The sequence below is a fragment of the Truncatella angustata genome (genome assembly GCF_020726525.1).
Source record: "Truncatella angustata strain MPI-SDFR-AT-0073 chromosome Unknown BKA67scaffold_1, whole genome shotgun sequence".
In the NCBI taxonomy this organism is placed as follows: domain Eukaryota; kingdom Fungi; phylum Ascomycota; class Sordariomycetes; order Amphisphaeriales; family Sporocadaceae; genus Truncatella; species Truncatella angustata.
Genome location: NW_025763381.1, coordinates 6,470,554 through 6,489,112, shown reverse-complemented (window position 1 = coordinate 6,489,112; position 18,559 = coordinate 6,470,554). Strand labels below are relative to the sequence as shown.

Below are 18,559 nucleotides of genomic sequence, written 5' to 3'. Positions count from 1 at the left end.
TGTTCTCGAGGCCCGCACAGCTCGTTCGAGGCCATGGTGGACAGGGCTTTGGAATTTGGTCGATTAAATTCACAATACTTTCGCTCTTCATCATTCAGTTATTGATTTTGCATTATTTCCGGGCACCGACGAGCTGCAATACACACAATGCGTCTCCTACACGCGATAGCCAAACGTCTTCCGAAAGTCTGGCCGACGTGCTATTTGTCGTACGCAACCTTGTGTCATACATGAGTTGACTGAGAAGGTGGCGAGAAGGTGACCTACGATGATATGTAAAGGCGCTGGCTATAGTAAACGAAAGGTTGGCTGTGTGAAAATCGATGGCTGTTACCGGCAAGCACTCCGAGATGGACTCGAGTACGTGTGGATTGACACATGTTGCATGGATAAATCAAGCACCGCTGAGCTCTCTGAGGCCATCAACTCCATGTTCAAGTGAGCAGACCATTCAGACCATAACTGGTATTTCAACATCATGTGCAGCGTCAAGATAGGGGCGGCCAACTGATCGGTGCAGCAGATATTGCCGAGTGTTTATCGTGGTCAGCCGAACGGAAGACGTTGAGAGAAGAGAATGTGGCTTACTGCATCCTTGGGCATACAATGTGAATACACTGCTAGTGTATGGAGGAGGGGACGAGGTTTTTATTAGGTCATGGGAAGAGATCATGAAGACCTCCGGCGATCAGTCTCTGTTCCCCTGAGGCTTGAGAATGCCGCATGACGTAGGCAGCTTAAGAGAGATTTCGCACGTTCTCCAAATGCATTCGTCAACTGTGGTATGATCACATCGCTAACACGAAGTGCTCAGCGCTTCACCAATTCGAGCTCACCTACGTTGGTCTTTGCGCAGAATTGCCCGGTAGCCTACGTGAAGCTCCCGGCATTGCGTTAACTATCCTCGACTGCTCCTGTACGGCTTCAAGCTTGCTATTCCGCTCCACAGCATTGAAAAGTTGAGAGGTTTCTGACAGACTGAGAGATACTGCGTAGTGCTTGGCGGTTATCTTGAAGACAGTTAGATGTGGTGTGATACGCTCATGGTTGGGGATGTGAAGGTCGTGGCCGAAATCGGTCGTCACTAAGATCGACGGTTTGGGTGTCTGAAACATACCTTCCAATTCATGGGTTCTCAACCACAGAGTCATCAGAACTCACGCTGTAGGTGCTTTCTCTCTTTGGGTTCAAGGCAACACGGCAATCTGATATCGCATGACCCTCGATTCATGCCCATAATATTGCTGGTACATCATTTACCGTTACGCAAACTACTATCGATGTCCGGTTTTGATAATCTTTCCACCTTCTCTCGCAGATATTGATCCTCCTACCCGCTTGTTATGACTGGGTGGAAAGGTTTCGTATTGCCTTTATGGCAGGTGGATCCCATGTCCCGGTCCCTGTTTTGCTGGGTTGACAAGCCGGATTTTTGGATCAAACCGGATGTCAAGGATGCAAATACGAGAAATCACCATACAGCTCATGCGCGCTCCAACTGCAGGTGGGATGGCCAACAAGAAATTTTAAGAATGCCATCATGGCCACAAAACTTATTTTGTAGTTGATTTGTCCAAAGCTATACCGACACAATGGCCTTCCTCCGCACGGTCGCTGGCGTATTGGCTCTCGTAGCTACAGCCACTACCGCGATCACGCAAAGAACTGTTGTTCATGAGAAACGAGATGCACACCATGAGACTGAATGGATAAAGCGGGACCGAGTACCGCTGGCTCATTCATTCGAGATGCGCATCGGTCTTACGCAACAAAATCTACACCACGGATATGACCTGCTCATGGACGTCGCAGATCCAAATTCTACGAACTACGGCAAGCATTGGAGTTCAGAGGACATTGTAAAGATGTTTTCACCTTCGAACGAAACCATTCAAATGACCAAGGATTGGGTGACTGCCACCGGGATAGAGGCCAAGCGAATCGCCCATACTGCAAGCGGAGGATGGCTGGTTTTCAATGCGACTGTTGATGAGGCGGAGCGACTTCTGGAAACCAACTTCTGGCTGTACGAAAATGAAGAAGGCCAGGTGGTGGCTGGATGCGATGAGTAAGAAATTACAAGATAATTATACTTATTGCACTTACTCAATCGTCTCAGGTATCATATTCCATCAGACCTTTCGGAACATATCGATTTCGTCTACCCCGGTGTAGTGATGGCTGAAAGCACGATGTATTTGAGTTCTAAGCGTCGCACCAATGGAGGGAGTACAACGAAGTCACAATCTATAGTAAAGTCATACAAGCGTCAGAACTCAACGGACTGCTCACAACTCGTAACGCCTCAGTGTATTGCTGATCTCTACGAGATCCCGCCAGCTGACAAAGCCAACCCGAACAACTCAATGGGGCTGTATGAACGAGAATGCTGGTACCAGGACGAAGATCTTGACTTGTTCTTCGAGTCATACGCGCCAAACATCCCTCAGGGTACGCGGCCCCTAAATTTAAGCATCGACCTCGCCGCCTGGCACTACAATGAAAGCGACAGCAGCATTAGTATACCGGGTGAGGCGGACCTGGACATTGATGTTGCGTATCCAATTGTTTACCCGCAGTCCTTGACGGTATACCAGGTCGATGACGAATACTATCATCTATATCAAGTCCAATATACGGGGCTTTTCAACACTTTTCTTGACGCGATCGACGGTGTAAGTCATTTACCTACGGTCATTGGGAAAGTTGAAGCGAAATTAACAGTACCCGCCACAGTCATACTGTGACTACTCGGCATATGACGAAACGGGTGATAACCCAAAGTATGATGCGCAGTACCCCGATAACCATACAGTGATAGCCCCTGGTCGCCCGGAACCCTTCGACCCAGGCACGTATAAAGGCCCACGCATGTGTGGCGTCTACAAACCAACCAACGTCATCTCTATGTCTTGGGGGGCGGCGGAGAGCAGATGGACTGCAAGCTACCAAATGCGTCAATGCGACGAGTAAGTGATTACACGACTGCACCCGCATCGGATACGGCATGACGCGGTGTTAACAATGAACAGATGGATGAAACTCGGCCTCCAAGGCGTCACGGTCGTTTCGTCTTCGGGGGACAGCGGTCCGCTCGCGACGGCATCGTGTCAAGCTAGCAACTTGGGCAGCTTCTGGGCTTCCAACCCGGGCACCTGTCCATACGTGACGTCCGTCGGTGCAACGATGCTGCGATCCGACGGTAGCGAAGCTGTTGCCATGGACGCGTCCTGGGCCTCCTCCGGGGGTTTCTCCAGGTACTTTTCACCGCCGGCATACCAACAATCTGTCCTCGCCACGTACTTCGCAGACCATGACCCTGGCCTCGACGGCTTTTTCAACCGCTCCGGTCGTGGCATCCCTGATATCTCGGCTGTGGGCTATAATATCGCCGTCGCTGTAGCTGGTGAACTCGGCACTGCGGCCGGAACCTCAGCCTCTACTCCTTTGATCGGCGCTATGATCAACAGGATCAACGAGGAAAGACTCGCGGCTGGTAAGAGTGTGGTTGGCTTCATCAACCCGGTTCTGTACGCAAACCCAGGCATCTTCAACGACATCACAGTGGGCAACAACTCGATGTGTGGCCTGAAAGGTTTCCAGGCAGTCCAGGGCTGGGACCCCACGACTGGTTTGGGTTCAGTGCAATACCCCAAGCTGCTGGAGGTCTTCATGAATCTTCCGTAGAAGGATCTTGAGACCCATTCTATGGCACTCGATGCTGAATTACGTGCCTTTTACTACTACTGTTCCTTCGCAAGGTGTTCAGAATATGTCTCCAGTTGATGTCCTCCGACGCTCCGAAAATGTACGTAGTGATAGTGGGTGCGTCTCGGTAAGATTCAGAGGCCGCCTCCTTCCAAGCAGCACCCGTCTTATATACCTTCCAATATGTACCGAATCAACCGGGTTTCCAGAAGTGGCGCTTGATCAAACATGATTCTCGTAATTATAGCCAGCTTCTTTGCAATGAATCGCCAGTGGTGACCCTGGTGATCCTTGGTTTGATTCGACAGACAATACAGGGGCGGTTCTGATAAAAGAAAAAAAGAAGAAGAAAACCTGCGGGGCGGCTAGAATACTGATGTGATGGGTTATAGTTATGCAGTCAAACTTACACTACGGAACCAGAATGATATTCATTCTGAAATTGGTTGCTGGACGAATTCGTAGCCTGGTAAGTGTGGTTATCAGGGGTACGAGGTCGTATTATCCTTCATCCAGGATGGTGTTGATAACCATCTTCCGAAGACACCGCTTAGACAGGAGGTGGAAACTGAGAGGTGGAAACAATGGTAACTCTCCATTGGATGGAAGATCAGTTGCCGTGGATGGTTGCTAACAAAATATATCAATGCATTTACCACTTTCTTTTTGAACAACACTCGTCGCTTGAGAAACACGACAGTTGCTGCTAATTTTTGTGAATGCTGTTGGATTGGAGTAACCCATATGCTATAATTGCCACTCTCGAGATGCCCACACAAACGCCACGCCTCAATGACAAACTTTTCCCAGTTCATAGTAAAATGCTTAGCCAATGTTGAACTCGCTAGCTGCGTTCATCGCCACCTTCATCTTCATGCGCATACGCCTGGCAGCATCCTCATCAGCCTCACCAAGTTCTTCCCTGTCGACTCCTCTGCTGCTTGGCGCAGCAGCTTTGTCGTCGCCAGCAGCCTTCCGCTTCCCAGACTTCTGTTGGCCACCCCTGATGACACGTCTCGTTGGGCCGCCGCCAATACCGCCAGGTGCCTCACGCAGACCAAAACTCTTTGCTGTGTGACCGAGATGCAGCTGTGCGATATCGAAGAATACCCGCTCCTCTTTTATGTGGGTTGCATATGCCCTGATGTACGACCGGAAAGCCTGACGTGCCGAGTCAAGAAGCTTGCTACCGCTTTTTTCCGATTCGAGCAGCCTTTGTTCGATATGCAGCTGCAAAGCCTCGGCGCGCTTGAATGGCGATTTCTCGCTTTCAAGAATCGGTGGGTTATCATCAGTCGGCTTGGCCTTGGGTAGGGTAATTGGGGTCATGAAACCCTTTTCGATGATTTTGTCCGACGACTGCCCAGTCATGTTGGCAGCATTCAGGTGAGCGATGTATCCCTCCTCGCATCCTGGCTGCAAGAAGAGCACAGCCTTTCCAGTGCGCCCTGCACGCGCGGTTCTACCCATGCGGTGAACGTGATCGGCGCTGCTAAAGGCAGGGTCGTACTCAATGACTAGATCAACAGCCGGAACATCAAGACCTCGAGATGAAATATCGGTAGTGATCAAAACAGAAGGGTTCTCCTCGGCTTTGAAAGCATCGAGGGTGGCTGTCCGAACTGGTTGTTGTAGCGATCCATGAAGCTTAAATAACGTGATCGCGGGGTTTGCCGGCGAAGTGATGTAGGCGGCCTCTGCAACAGTGTTTACTGTGCGCGACTTGTCCTCGTTCGATGAAGCCACTGGGAGTGCGCGCAGGAGGTCGAAGTGAAAGTCGACGGAATCAGCACAAGCAATGAAGATAATCGCTTTCATCACAGAACCTTTTCGTGCAAATGTTGACTTGAGAAGGGCCAACAGCGTAACAAGTCTCGGTTTGGCGGCCGCGATGACATATGTTTGCTTCAGTTGAGCCGGAGCAGAGAAAACGGAGTCGTTGACCTCGTCATCACCATCGTGATCCGACTTGGTGGCAGTAATATGGACGGCATCGTGAAGAGAAATCTCGCCCAATTTTTGGACATCCATCTTCATGGTAGCCGAACACAGGACGGTCACACGCCTTTGCGGTAGCGCATCCAGCTTGACACCCTCCTCGTTCTGCTTCTTCAACCCTTCTTCCCTGATTTTTCCGACAACTGTCTTCAGCTCATCTTCAAACCCCATCTCCATGAGGCGATCGCCCTCGTCTAGCACCAGCCATCGCACAGTCCCGACGTCTAAGACTTTGGTATGATCCAGATGATCGGTCAGACGACCCGGTGTCGCAATTAGGATGTTGACGCCTTTCCGTAATCGGGCTTTTTCGGATTTCTTACTCTCACCACCGATTACTGTCGTGCTCACGAGCCAGGGCGCGCAACGCAGAAGCTTCTCCAAAACAGCCGCAATCTGCTTGCACAATTCTCTCGTCGGCGCCAAGACGATGGCGAACAGGCCTGAGTTTCTATGTATTTTGGTGCCAGTAGGCGTCCCGTCTTCATTGTGGCTGAGCGCCATTATGCGCTGCACGATGGGCAGGAGATATGCGAGGGTTTTTCCGGAACCGGTTTCGGCCTGCAAAAATGCGTCGCTATCATCTTTTACTAATGGGGGGATCGTATTCTTTTGTATGGATGTCGGTGCCTTCATCTCTAATTTGCTTGACAGATGCTGGGCAATGCGCCTCGACAGACCCAGCTTGAGGAAGTTCTCTGCTTCTTCTGACAATGGGGCATTGGACGGTTTCGCGGGCTCGGCTTCCTCGACGGGATCCTCAAAGACGGTTTTCTGTGCGGGATTCGACGTAAAGAGTCTCGAGGTGATGCTTCCCGGAGGCAGCTTTCCCGTCATGTACGAGAGGGATTTGGAGTCCGTGGCTGGCCTCGATCGGTGACCATTTGAGTCCTCGCCGGATGTTCTCAGCCGCTTTGCAGGCCTGCCATGATCGTTATTGTTGCTGCTGCTACGGTCATCGTTGTTGTCGTCGCCGCCTCGGCCAAACTCGCGAGTCTTGTCCAGAGGGGTTCCATTTGCGCCGTCCCATGATTTCTCGCGATGGCCCTTCTTTTCGCTGCGCTGGGCGTGCACTCGGTCCCTCCAGCGACCGCCGGAGAACTTGACCTTCTGTTTTACCGGGCCGGCAGCACCGATGTCAAAATTCAGGATCATGCCACTATCCGCCATTGTGCCGATTTGTCGTATATACCTTGGGTTGTTGATGTCGGTCTGGACAGGAGAGTTGATTTTCTCCGGCAGAATTTGGGACTTTTTGGCGGTAAAGAGCTAGCCTAGGAAGTGGGGCAGCATTCTTTCCAACTTTCCGTTCCTCGCCTACGTTAGTCCAAGGTTAGTCTAGTCTAACTTAGTATGAGTACCGAGTTATAGCATAGACTAACCTTAGGTTAGTCTCTTGGTGGCGATCTACGGGATGGAATTACAGCTGACTAGGTTAGTTAACTACCAACTGAACCAATACATATGTATATATATACACACACACACACACACACATACACATATATACACACACACATATATACATACACACATACATACATACATAAAAGCACTGCTGCCAAACTAGACTTGAAGACTATTGAGCAAGTCTCCTTTGTCGCCCTCAATTCGAGGGGGTCGGCGGCCAGCTCCTGTTGTGGGCTTTCTAGAGTTCGAGCCTCGCAAGGCTTGGCACACATGACACCTTCAGCCCGGCGGCTTATGCGATGAGTCAATCGGCGTCGTGCGAAGTGCCGTGTGACAGCACATTCGCCCACTTACTATATATTCACCCGCGAGTTCTGCTCGCGTGCAACTGATAAAAGGGGTGGGCGCCATGCCCAAAACCGCCTTACCACCAGCATGTCGTCGATTGCAAGCAGAATCTACGATGCAAGCCCCCACAACCACGAGCTGCTCTCAAGACTCGCGGAAACTCGCTTTGCAATAAGAGACCTGGATATACACGAAACTCGCATCGCCGAGATTGATGCAGACCTGTTGGCTGCAAAGCAGCGGGTTCGTCAATTGGACGAGAAGCGCGAGTCAGACCTGAAGAGACACACCTCCTACCGCGACAGCGTCGTCAAGAAGCTCGCCTATCGACTGAGCGGACAGAGTCGCGAATTTGCTTTTCGTGCACAGAGCGGCCAACAGGAGTACTTTGATGTGTTGCAGCAAGAGCAACAGGCCAAAGAAGAGGAAGACAGGATCTCGGCCCGAAGGCATGAGGCACTCGCGACTCGGGGCATGTTAAAGGCAGCTGTAGAGCGCCACAACCAAGCTCAATCCGAACTCGACGTGCTCTACGACAGTATTTTCCACGGCCCGAATCCAGAATTTCCCGAAGAGGATGAGTTTGAAAGGCAGGCTGAAGCAGCGTTGCATACTTATCACTGCGCTGAAATGAAGACACAGACTGCTTGCAGACTCCTCGACAAATTGACGACAGCGAGACAGAAAGCGGACCATGCGCTGGGCGAGATTATCGAAGCTCTCAAAGGCGGCCAACTTTCCTCGAGCACCGTTGAGAGGAAGAGGCTTGAAACTGCCGACTTGGAGCTTAAGAGCATGCGCCAGTTGATGGCGGAAGCACAGGCAATATTGCCTACAATCAACACCTTGCCGCCAGTCGATATCCGTTTCAAGCTCCTGACGAGTGATGTGTACGATAATCCCTGGAGTACGATGGCCCTCCATGATATGATGAGGGGGTGGAGGTCTGGGACCCAGGCTTGTGTGGATGAGATTCAAAAGGAACTGGTCAAGGCTAGATCACGATATGATGAAGCCTTTGAGAATGCCAAGGCCAGGTCAAGCGTTTTGAGGACAGTCAAGGATGAGTTGCAATCATGCAGATCTGAGATATTCGCCATTGTGAGGTCCGCCACCATCGATGGAGGAGACAGTGAGAGCCCACCACCTTATTGAAACAAATGGGAAACATTTTGTGCAATTATACATCATTGAGAGCATGGTTAGTGTTATGGAAAGGTTTACTACATACTGTAATGTCTATTTGGAGCTTTGAAAAATATGTGGGGAAGGGTGGGTAATACAGGTTGTTGTACTTCAGTATGAATTCTGAGGCATGTCAACCATTCAGGATATGGTCGCAACAGTTCACATGACTCGGTCTTTATTATTCTGAGTTGGCAACGATATTTCACACATTGTCAGCTGGACCAAACGACAACAATCCTTGATGACCACAGTTGCAATCCCACAAGGATGTATGCAGACATCGCCCACGTCACCTATGCCAGAGCCTGTTTGATAAATATAAGATTGACTGACCTAAGAGACAATTTCTCCAAACCATACGGTCACCGTTGTCCATTTTCCATGACAAAATAGTTTGCACATCAAATCTGGGCCTGATCTACGTGAGGTAGGTGAAGTCACAGAATAAATTTGACTGGAGACGAGATGCGCAATCGCGGGTAGAATGGGCGTCGGGCCGGTTTAAAATTTGGCATTCTTGGTTCCCATGACATTCACCCTCCGCTTCGCAGAAACACATAGGCGCACAGATCTCGAGTATTCAAACCCAACCACGATTATCTAGCAGGGTGGAGGCTGCAGGTCTAGAGGGTATTTTTCTTATGGGGAAATCGCTACATGCTGCGAAGAGCACCTTGTGGGTTATGGAACCTGCACAACTAATAATTTCCCGTGTCTTGGGACGCCTCGATTGAACACAGCGGTCTTGATTCTCAATTTTACGATTTAATATCGGCCTGGAAAGGTCTCATGAAGGAGTTAAGCAGGCAATCAGAATTGATTCAGTGTTTTAACGCTATACATGTGTATATGCATGCTGACCTCCAATCAAAAAGGCTGGAGGCAGAATTACCAATCTAACAAGCAATTGTTTTTTATGGTGTATTAGCGGACTTGCGGACCCGCCCCACCACATGTGCAATACTCCAGTAGAAATTGCACACTTGAGTGCAATCATGTCCCCAATTGACGGGACAATTGACATTAAGATTGTACGGATTCACCAAATCATATCCTGATAAGTTACGTGCTGCTACTTGACCGTATCTAATTATGGAGAGATACATCCACTGCTTACTGTGGTAGAGTAATCAAGTATTCTGCGCTCCATGGTTGTGATGTTTATGAACATGGGCCACGGAGGGCAGTTATCCAAGGCGTCGCGTGCTTTGATTGGCCTTACATAACTTTAGCCTGTAATTGGGGTACCATTGATAGCAGCAATCCCCGGTAGCAATCGTGGTTCCCGTTAGGCGTTTCATGTTTCTCTGAGCCGCGATTGGCATCCATCGGATGGCAGCGCCGATCTTTAGCACGGAATAGGTTACGAGCTGTGCGTCTGTGCCTACTGTATATCCTTGTTCCTGTACAGTAAAAATCCGTTACTTGCGTATTGGGAAGTTTCCAGCCAAAGTGGCAGGAAGGGCGTAGTCAAGGACTACCATCTGGGCAACGTACCGAGGTTAGTCTCTCCCCATTTCATTGTGCTTCGAGGAAGCAGATCCACGTCCCGATAGAATAGCTGCTAACGCGTCCTAGTTGTACTTGCTAACTGTTCAGCTCTTTCCTCGGAGAGGAGGGCAGGAGGGCTCGAGAGCAAATGCCGAAACTGATTATGGTTAGAGCTGGATATATCTCCGTGATTGCAGAACGTACACTATGTAATGTACATAGCACCTGACAAAACCGGTCTTGCTCTGTTGCACAAGCTAGGGGTTCGTGCTCAAGGATCATATAGTACCATTGGCCAATCTCACGTTGGGGCCATGTTCTCCCCCACTATGAATCCACTCTCTGTGTTTACCACGGACAGGGATATATACAAGACTCGTTCTCTATTGGGTCCTTTGTGCAGCACAGACCCGTCAAAGACTTGGCATCTTCCAATCCTGCACAAGCCAGGGTTCCCACCAGGTGCCGGCTATCGCGAAAAGGCTAAAACCACTGAGATGTGGGTGTTCCGTGCGTGGGTATGTTTCAAGCTCGCTTGTGTCTGTTGAAAATGCTTCAATAAGTACGTACGCAATCTGCAGACCAGACGCAGCCCTGTAGGTCCATCAGACAGATCTGCACGGTTCTCCTCGTGGTAGACACAGATCTTGGAACCACGCCATTATCCAGGCTCAGCCGGGCTACTTTTCCGCAATGGGAAGTACGTCCTCGACGCCCAAAGCACTCGCGAGGTGGGAGCATTGAGCAGATAAAATACAACGAACCTCCCCACACATCGTGAGTGAGTGACTCTGGCCCGATGACTGCGTCCATCATTTCCTTCCAAGCAACTGGTCACTGCGGCTTGACGTCGCCAAACTCATTCTCGTCATGTCTGCCACGTCTGGATACGATGAGAACGAGCTGTTGTGGGATATTTTAGGGCCACCGGACTACGACAACCTTGACGAACCGGTGCCGTGGTCGAACAAGAAGTCCACGATAATGGGGTTGACGATCACATTCATGGTACGACTTCAACACACAGCTTCCAGTTGAGACTTCCTTGGTACTCTTGCTTATTTATCGTTTTTGACAGATTTTGTCATGGTCTTTTGTCTTGTTCAGATTATACGTTCGTTTCAGAATCGTGAGAGTGCCCTGGTGGGATGATCTCTTCGTGGTTCTCTACTTGATCACAGGCTCGCTGGGCTCGGTAGCCCTCCTGATCTGTAAGCTGTCCCAAATCCCTAGGAAGCACGCATTTCTGATATCATAAAGCGATACCTTACGGTTTTGGGCAACACATGCTCTTATTAACAGTTGGACAAGCTGGAAGATACTTGGTGTCATTTTATATGTTCAATGCATGTTTGAATCTTGCGGCAACATTCATCAAGTTGTCACTCCTTTTCCAGTATTTACGAGTTTTCGATAAAGACACATGGCCCTATAGAGCTTCGCAGCTTACAGCCGGAGTCGTTTCTGTGTGGGGTCTTGTATTCACGATTCTGGCGTTCTTCCCATGCTGGCCCGTTTCGGATTTCTGGTATTCTCCTGCGGACGCCAAATGCTGGGGGTATGGTGCTTGGTCGACAGCGGACCTTGTAGCAACGTTCTACAGTCATACCGCAATGAACATGCTTCTCGACATCGTTATCCTGGCCATACCTTTTCATCTTTACTTCAAGAGCGACATGACGTTCAAGATGCGTATGGGTCTCCTCGCTCTGCTGCTCATGGGGGCAATGTATGTGGTTGTTTTCAATCTATTATGGATGAGAAGCTTGCTAATACCTGGCATAGCGTCAGTTTCCTTTCCATCTGGCGTCTCCAGACACTCGTGGAACATCAAGCCGGTCGCTACCCGACCCATGATCCGACATGGTATGGCCCGATATCTCTACTCCTCGCTACGCTCGAATGCGACTGCGCCAGCATCTGCGCTTCCGTCCCCATATTTTGGCCCGTCTTGTCGCCCTACCTCGGTGCTATTTTTGTCACGCAAGAAGTCAGCGTCGAGCACGAGTACCGCGACATGGACGAGGAATCGAAGGTTCAACATAGTTCTAAGAGTTTGCCACGCCCAGGCAGCTCAACGGAGCTGAAGGATCTTAAGAAGCAGGAGGTCACAACAACAACTACAACAAATATGCACTACTTTTATGACGACGAGGGGTCGGCGCCGCTCCAGCCGCAGTCTTCGCAGTCGAAGCGACCAGGTACGCATACAAGAGTCAGGAGCGATAGTACCACCAAGGATAAGAAGAGAGGCTGGGTACAGCTTTGATTTTGTGGACGCAAAATAACAGGTTTTCGAATAAAATCGGTGTGGACTAGCATTTGCAGATTAAGGATGCACCAGAACGACGTCGCAGTCATTACAGATACCCCTTAGCGTTTGTTGATTTATTACGGCTTACTCGCTATACAAAAGGCCAATGTACTATATATATATATATCAAATCTGAAGAATTTAAACAGGAAAGGTTGGGTTGAAGGGTGGTTTGTTGCTTCAGACATTTTAATTGATTGAGATATCAGGATCCTTTTATCGACAGAAATTTACTATGAAAGATGACCTCAATATGGAGCAAAAATCGCTCGGCCGGGCTGTTCATGACTAATTATTTTGCCAAGGCTTTGGGTTTGAGAACGCTGCATAACTTGCTCAGCTCGCACCGCCACGATGCTCAATTCTTTTACTCTACGCTTAATTTAAACAACTCAAAGAGTGCTTGAACATAAAAACTGAGACCTGCTAGACAGTTGGCGTTGTTCCCTGGTTTAATGATCCCTAATACAACATCTTAAGCTTTTCGTTGGGGCGCGAAGTCTAATATGGAGTATAGAAGGTTTATAGTGAAGTATAGTCGTCAAGTGGCAAACAGCTGCACCATGTTCTCAATTCGCACCCGAATGACGCGATCGGAATGCGATAAGACAGCCGGAACTACATGCGGAGTAACCTACTTCTTTCGCTAAGATTATAAATCCTTTTGTTCTTTCTTGTGTTCCATGATTTAGGTGGCCAACAATTAATTGCTCCGCAGTGTGATCACATACCATGTCTGACATCTCCGACTTACTCCAAGCCCGGTACGGCCAGCCCTCAGCATCTACCTCCGGAGCCGCTAACCCGACCCTGGAAACGCTGCTTCAGCACCGCTCCGTGCGAAGCTTCCTGCCCAAGCCCCTGGAGCCAGGAACGCTCGAGGTTCTCGTGGCAGCCGGGCAGAGCGCAGCCACGTCCTCGAACCTGCAGACCTGGAGCGTGATAGCCATCTCGGACGCGGAGCGCAAAGCGCAGGCCGCGACCCTGAGCGGGGACCAGGACTTCATCCGCGCGGCGCCCCTGTTGCTCGTCTTCTGCGCGGACCTGAGCCGGCTCAGCCGCGTCTCGCAGCGGCGCGGCGCGCCCGGGGCGGGCCTGGAGTACACCGAGATGTTCCTCATGGCGTCGATCGACGCCGCGCTCGCCTCGCAGAACGTCGCGCTGGCCGCCGAGTCGCTCGGGCTGGGCATCTGCTACGTGGGCGCGGCGCGGAACAAGCCCCGCGAGATGGCGGCGCTGCTCCGGCTGCCGGACCGCGTGATTGCGCTTTTCGGGCTGGCGGTGGGATTCCCTGACCCGGCGAGTCCTGCTTCGGTCAAGCCGAGACTTGGCCGTGATGAGGTCTTGCATAGAGAGACGTGGAGTGATGATACAGAGAAGCAGGTCGAGCGCTTCGCCGAGTATGACGACGTGCTTGCGACCTTCAATGCTGGACAGACACGTGAGGGGATACCGGCTTGGACCGATAGATGTGCGAAAAGGGTGGCTACGGTTGAGTCGCTCACCGGACGGCATGTGTGGAATGAAGTTTTGAAAGAACGTGGGTTTGAGCTCAAATGAGGTTTGGTATATGGTGACCGAATCGTTAAATGTTGGTTGAAGATGGTTAAAATGGAAATTTGGTTTATAAAACATATAGTAGTAGAACGAGAACACTATGTAACTACCACAACTATGGCTAATCACACAAACGTGCATACAACTGCCTGCGTGAGGCAACACCGACCACCAGAAAGCCACATCTATGTTTCACAGCGGGTAGAAGATTATTCATGTGGGCCGTAATGAGATATATTGGGATCACACAACGCAACATATTTGTCTTATAGTGTTATTCACAAGCTGATGAGATAACCTATTGATCCTATATCTAATTACAATATACTTCAGGTACCATATGTAGCGACTATCCAGAAACTGTGTAAAGCCTTCGGCAGGGCATTTCTAATATGTACGGGTATCTAGAACTACCGATATTTCGTTGGCATCATGACTCTTGAGGCTTCGTGTCCTGAACCATGCCGCACCATGTCATTTGGGGTTCCCCGTTGAGTCACGGTGCTACCACCACCCAGTGTCTTGCCAGTTTCAACCACACGAGTTGGTGCTTTAGCTGCCTTGTTAGTTGCCTGTTGGGTCACCGGTTTAGGCGTCGTGATCACTGTCATGATGAGCGTCCTCTTCGTCGACCCCCCGAGCAACGTCGTGGCCGAAAAGTTTTTGTCGTTCCCGTTCTTGGCGAATCTTGCGTTCTATCTTGTCATCTTCTATACGCATCAATGCACGTTGCCTGGCTTCAGCTTCCTGTTGCTTCTGCTTCTTGAGCAATTGACGATACTTTTCTCTCTCTGCGAGCTCATCTTCGAGTTTGGAATCTACTCGTTGTGGATTGCACTCATCTGGTAGAGTCTGAGAAATGTCGGGGCCGAAAATTCTTCGCCGTTCCCTCTCTTGACGTATTTTGCGTTCAATCTTATCCTCTTCGATACGCTGTAATGTGCGTTTTCGGGCGTCTGCTTCCTGCCGCTTCTTCTTCTCAAGCAGTTGACGATACTTCTCCTTCTCAGCAAGCTCATGTCGAAGTTTTGCATCGTCTTCCTCTTTTGCTGTTGATTCAACTGCCTTGGTAAAGCGAGGAACGACCCTTTGTGGTTCAATCTGAACGATGGGGCTGGCTACCAATTTCGTCTGGATAGGCACACCAATGCTAGACAGAAAGTCGCTAAACTCGACAATGCGAGGACCGTCGTTCTGATCGTCACGCCTTTTTATTCCACCGTGAATGAATTTGTGGGGGGTGTTGAGTGTGATGTTATCTTTGATTGTCTTCTTATTCGCGAATCTAGACATGAGCAAGTACGTTCGCTGATCCTGAGTTGCCTCGTCGTCGGCCGCATGCATGGCAACAAATCCTGCGAGTTTGAATTGCGAGGCTTCTGTCCAAGAGCCGGGAAAAGTTTGCTGGAGGAAGCTAACCACATCTGTCGGCTCGTTTCTGACTCTAGAAGGGATTTCTGGGAATCTGTTGATAGCAGCATGAGCAGCGATGGCAGTTTCCCCTTGACCCCCGACGATGACCTTATCCAGGCCGCCAACTAGCCGAGCCTCTCGAAGGATGATCTGTGTGATATAGGGTAGACCGTTGTCCTCTAACTCAAGCGTGGCGACATCAGTAGCGGAGAGGCTTTCCCAATGGCTTGTGCGGTGCTGATGCTCCCCTGAGTGCAGCTTTGGGTAAGGAAAGACCCATCTCAGTGTAGGATACCGTCGTTGCAGCGTGACAGTGAAGCCCGGCTTCTTCTCGGACAGAACCTTGGTACGGAGCTCATCATCCGTGGTACCTGCCGGGAATCTGTGAAGAAAGACGACAGTGTGCGAATGGTCTTCCTTGGCCTCGATGACTAAAGGCTTGACAAGATCTCGAAGTAACGACATGGCTGGATGATGTTCGCAAATTCTCAGGCTTGTTCCTCATGAATATGGAGTGTTTGGAGGGAGTGACTTCGTGAGTGGTGCTGGGTATACTAAATGGTGGGCCTCCCTACCTGGAGGTGATCGCGTCCACGTAAAGATCGATAGCAAACGCGTCGGATTCGTGACACGAGGCAGATTTACGCTGTGTTAAATAAACAAAAACTGCCCATGGTAAGTCTGCGGTTGCCTGAGGTGGTCAGTGGTTTTTCTCCAGGTAAGTAGGATTGACGCCTACTAGTCAGAGGCCTCATCGAACGGCCGGTAGGTTGGATTGGTGGGTATGGGGAAATGGTACTTGTCTAGGGGTGGACAATGTATTGCTAATGGAGGAGTTTCGGTGTTGCTACAATATATACAGACAGACAGGCCTTAGGTACCGATAATTTGAAGCTCCAAAGTAGTCATGCCACTTAGACTGGCTCATAATTACTGCCCACTCGACATAATAAGCTTGTTACAACGTCAATTGCATAAGATGATCCCTGGCAAGAGAGGCCTGCTGCCGCACTGTAATTAGCACTCGGCTCTTAGAGCAAGTAACCTGGCCTAGGTTACTGGAATGTACAGTAGGCAGGTAGGTTAGGTACCTACATAATCCGTCCCCTGCAAAGAAACTTGCCTTGGGTACTGTCACAAGAAGACGACCCCGCCGAAAGCCGCTAAGGTTAGAGCAGTCCCCTGTGTGACGTCGCACTGATAAGCGATTGCACACCTCGCGAACATGAATTTGAAGACGCCTCTGTTTTTTCCGTCCCAGCGCAACCGTATCAGAACGATATGAGATATATCATGTGTTGACATTGGCTGCAGACCCATTCATCAGTGTATTGTCGTTATTCGATTCAGAAACGATTCAAGCCTCGAGAACGGCCGAATAACCATAGGGGCACGGCAAACGAAGCAGCATTTGCACTCATCATATTTTAGCCCAGCATGAGCAGCGAACTATTCGAATACCTCGCTCAGAACGAGGGGGACTTCCGAAAGTACGGGCTGCCCGCTGACTTCGTCTTCCCCTTTCATGGACCCAAGCTGACGTATTGCTCCAAGAGCCCGGCTCCCAGCCCTTTATTCAGACTTCACGCCCCAACGAACCCTGAACCCGGATGGCTATGCTGCCAATGTCGCAGCATGGAAACGTGGACTGTCGGCAGCTCTGTTGTCCGGCCATGCACCAACGCGATCACCCCACAAATCCCATTTCGTCCTCGAGCTCGACGACTCGTTGCTTCGATCACTGGAGAGCAAACAACTGGGCCAGCCCCTTGCTCTTGGCGCCGTGTTGGCCGAGGCTGTTGGAAATGGCGAGATGATACCAAGGAAGCAGTTCCTGGCTAGCAGAGAAAGCATCTACTACAAGAGCTGGGGTTCGTTGGGCTGGAAGGTCGCCAAATGGGGACTGCGTCAAGCCGGACTCGTTGGCGCTCCCGGCGCGGACGGAAAGATGCCCAAAGGCCAGTTCGTGGTTCTGTCAAATCTCGAGACCGGCGCAAAGAGCTTCGGCAAAGTGACGAGCGATCGGGTGAGCAGATTCGAAAGGACATTTTCGAAAGCACATTTCAAGAAAACGTTTGAGAATGGACTCCTGGACGGCCAGACATTATCAGAGGCAGACTTTGAGGTGTTGCTCAAGTTCCTCACCAGAGATAAGGAGATTTTAGCTACGGATGGGAACATCGTCAAGATACGGACGTCAGAAACAGAAGGCGCCACGATAACGGCAGAGGATAGCGCGATTGCGAATCTGAAGGAGCTTATGGAGGACTTGACGAAACAAACCGAGGTGTTGAGCAGGCGCATCGAGGAGCTCAGCACCGCTGCCAAGGAAGCGGTGATGAAGAAGAATATGGTGTCGGCTCGTGCGGCTCTCAAGTCCAAAAAACTTGCCGAGACGAATCTATCCAACAGATACTCTACGCTTCATCAGCTGGAAGAGGTAGCAGCCAAGATTGAGGAGGCGTCAGACAACGTTCAGCTCGTCAAGGTCATGCAGAGTAGTACCACAGCCCTGAAGAGTCTGAATACCCAAGTCGGTGGTGCGGACAAGGTTGACGCGGTATTCGATGCGCTACGCGAGCAAATGGGCGAGGTAGACGAAGTGGGCAACATCATTGCCGAATCTGGTCCAACGGCTACAGTGGACGACGCAGAAGTCGACGAGGAGTTTGAGGCTATGCTTGCTGAGGAACGGGAGAAGGAGGAAGAGATCGAGAGGAAGAAGAAGGAAGCAGAAGAATCAAAGCAGGCGGAGGAGACCCGGAAACGACTCGCCGAGTTGGAGAGGCTGGGCCCTGTCGCAAACACAGACGAAGCAAAGGGGAAAGCCAAAGACCCGAATGCGCCTGTTACCGCTGCAGCTGGAGACTTGGAGAGCATGTCTATTGAGGGAGAACCTGTGCAGCTAGCTGCTGAATGAACTTGTATGGTTTGATTGAGCACAACAACGCATTGCATTTGGGTTTGGAGTATATTTGGTTGGTGTTAGATATTTGAGAGCTGTCAGTTTTGAGCCTTTTCACATGTAACATTAGCAAATCTGATATTGGCGACGAACATCAAGCACTGAAAGCTTGAAAACATGTACGTTTATCCACCGCCTAGTTCATTTGACTAGCTATACTGTCCAAT

The 18,559-nt window shown here is 50.3% G+C and overlaps 8 protein-coding genes across 8 annotated transcripts; 6 read left to right on the top strand and 2 right to left on the bottom strand.

The window, feature by feature from the left end:
• The first annotated feature begins 212 nt into the window (after positions 1–212).
• Positions 213–755, top strand: BKA67DRAFT_68721 (uncharacterized protein). The gene is made up of 2 exons (XM_046109044.1): positions 213–438; positions 521–755. Exons 1-2 carry the CDS (start codon positions 269–271, stop codon positions 705–707), a joined length of 357 nt encoding a protein of 118 aa, XP_045964995.1. The 5' UTR covers positions 213–268; the 3' UTR covers positions 708–755.
• Positions 756–1,372: 617 nt separating this feature from the next.
• BKA67DRAFT_68701 (peptidase S8/S53 domain-containing protein) lies at positions 1,373–3,895 on the top strand. The gene is made up of 4 exons (XM_046109039.1): positions 1,373–2,068; positions 2,120–2,675; positions 2,737–2,969; positions 3,033–3,895. The coding sequence occupies exons 1-4, from the start codon at positions 1,593–1,595 to the stop codon at positions 3,685–3,687; spliced, it is 1,920 nt and encodes a 639-aa protein (XP_045964994.1). The 5' UTR covers positions 1,373–1,592; the 3' UTR covers positions 3,688–3,895.
• A 638-nt stretch (positions 3,896–4,533) lies between these two features.
• BKA67DRAFT_617418 (P-loop containing nucleoside triphosphate hydrolase protein) lies at positions 4,534–6,962 on the bottom strand (the record flags this gene model as incomplete). Its single annotated transcript, XM_046105446.1, has 2 exons — positions 6,695–6,962; positions 4,534–6,649 (listed from the first exon to the last, which is right to left on the bottom strand). The coding sequence occupies exons 1-2, from the start codon at positions 6,874–6,876 to the stop codon at positions 4,534–4,536; spliced, it is 2,298 nt and encodes a 765-aa protein (XP_045964993.1). The 5' UTR covers positions 6,877–6,962.
• Positions 6,963–7,129: 167 nt separating this feature from the next.
• On the top strand, positions 7,130–8,956 carry BKA67DRAFT_549408 (uncharacterized protein). Its single transcript, XM_046101582.1, has one exon. The coding sequence runs from the start codon at positions 7,552–7,554 to the stop codon at positions 8,617–8,619; it is 1,068 nt and encodes a 355-aa protein (XP_045964992.1). The 5' UTR covers positions 7,130–7,551; the 3' UTR covers positions 8,620–8,956.
• Positions 8,957–10,686: 1,730 nt separating this feature from the next.
• BKA67DRAFT_549405 (uncharacterized protein) lies at positions 10,687–12,627 on the top strand. The gene is made up of 4 exons (XM_046101581.1): positions 10,687–11,151; positions 11,222–11,354; positions 11,404–11,872; positions 11,929–12,627. The coding sequence occupies exons 1-4, from the start codon at positions 11,014–11,016 to the stop codon at positions 12,410–12,412; spliced, it is 1,224 nt and encodes a 407-aa protein (XP_045964991.1). The 5' UTR covers positions 10,687–11,013; the 3' UTR covers positions 12,413–12,627.
• A 207-nt stretch (positions 12,628–12,834) lies between these two features.
• Positions 12,835–14,135, top strand: BKA67DRAFT_549404 (Nitroreductase). The gene has a single exon (XM_046101580.1). The coding sequence runs from the start codon at positions 13,190–13,192 to the stop codon at positions 14,015–14,017; it is 828 nt and encodes a 275-aa protein (XP_045964990.1). The 5' UTR covers positions 12,835–13,189; the 3' UTR covers positions 14,018–14,135.
• Positions 14,136–14,602: 467 nt separating this feature from the next.
• On the bottom strand, positions 14,603–15,892 carry BKA67DRAFT_530942 (uncharacterized protein; the record flags this gene model as incomplete). Its single annotated transcript, XM_046099315.1, has 1 exon — positions 14,603–15,892. One exon carries the CDS (start codon positions 15,890–15,892, stop codon positions 14,603–14,605), a length of 1,290 nt encoding a protein of 429 aa, XP_045964989.1.
• Positions 15,893–16,864: 972 nt separating this feature from the next.
• Positions 16,865–18,316, top strand: BKA67DRAFT_530941 (Snf7-domain-containing protein; the record flags this gene model as incomplete). Its single annotated transcript, XM_046099314.1, has 3 exons — positions 16,865–16,917; positions 16,982–18,205; positions 18,289–18,316. 3 exons carry the CDS (start codon positions 16,865–16,867, stop codon positions 18,314–18,316), a joined length of 1,305 nt encoding a protein of 434 aa, XP_045964988.1.
• Between the last annotated feature and the right edge of the window lie 243 nt (positions 18,317–18,559).

What these genes read in the sequence shown, in the direction of transcription:
- BKA67DRAFT_68721 (XM_046109044.1), top strand. Translation starts at nt 269, where the DNA reads ATGATATGTAAAGGCGCTGGCTATAGTAAACGAAAGGTTGGCTGTGTG. An exon ending in GCCATCAACTCCATGTTCAA is followed by an intron (nt 439 to 520) that starts GTGAGCAGACCA and finishes TGATCGGTGCAG; the next exon opens with CAGATATTGCCGAGTGTTTA.
- BKA67DRAFT_68701 (XM_046109039.1), top strand. Translation starts at nt 1,593, where the DNA reads ATGGCCTTCCTCCGCACGGTCGCTGGCGTATTGGCTCTCGTAGCTACA. An exon ending in GTGGTGGCTGGATGCGATGA is followed by an intron (nt 2,069 to 2,119) that starts GTAAGAAATTAC and finishes CAATCGTCTCAG; the next exon opens with GTATCATATTCCATCAGACC. An exon ending in TTCTTGACGCGATCGACGGT is followed by an intron (nt 2,676 to 2,736) that starts GTAAGTCATTTA and finishes TACCCGCCACAG; the next exon opens with TCATACTGTGACTACTCGGC.
- BKA67DRAFT_549408 (XM_046101582.1), top strand. Translation starts at nt 7,552, where the DNA reads ATGTCGTCGATTGCAAGCAGAATCTACGATGCAAGCCCCCACAACCAC.
- BKA67DRAFT_549405 (XM_046101581.1), top strand. Translation starts at nt 11,014, where the DNA reads ATGTCTGCCACGTCTGGATACGATGAGAACGAGCTGTTGTGGGATATT. An exon ending in GGTTGACGATCACATTCATG is followed by an intron (nt 11,152 to 11,221) that starts GTACGACTTCAA and finishes CGTTTTTGACAG; the next exon opens with ATTTTGTCATGGTCTTTTGT. An exon ending in CTCGGTAGCCCTCCTGATCT is followed by an intron (nt 11,355 to 11,403) that starts GTAAGCTGTCCC and finishes GATATCATAAAG; the next exon opens with CGATACCTTACGGTTTTGGG.
- BKA67DRAFT_549404 (XM_046101580.1), top strand. Translation starts at nt 13,190, where the DNA reads ATGTCTGACATCTCCGACTTACTCCAAGCCCGGTACGGCCAGCCCTCA.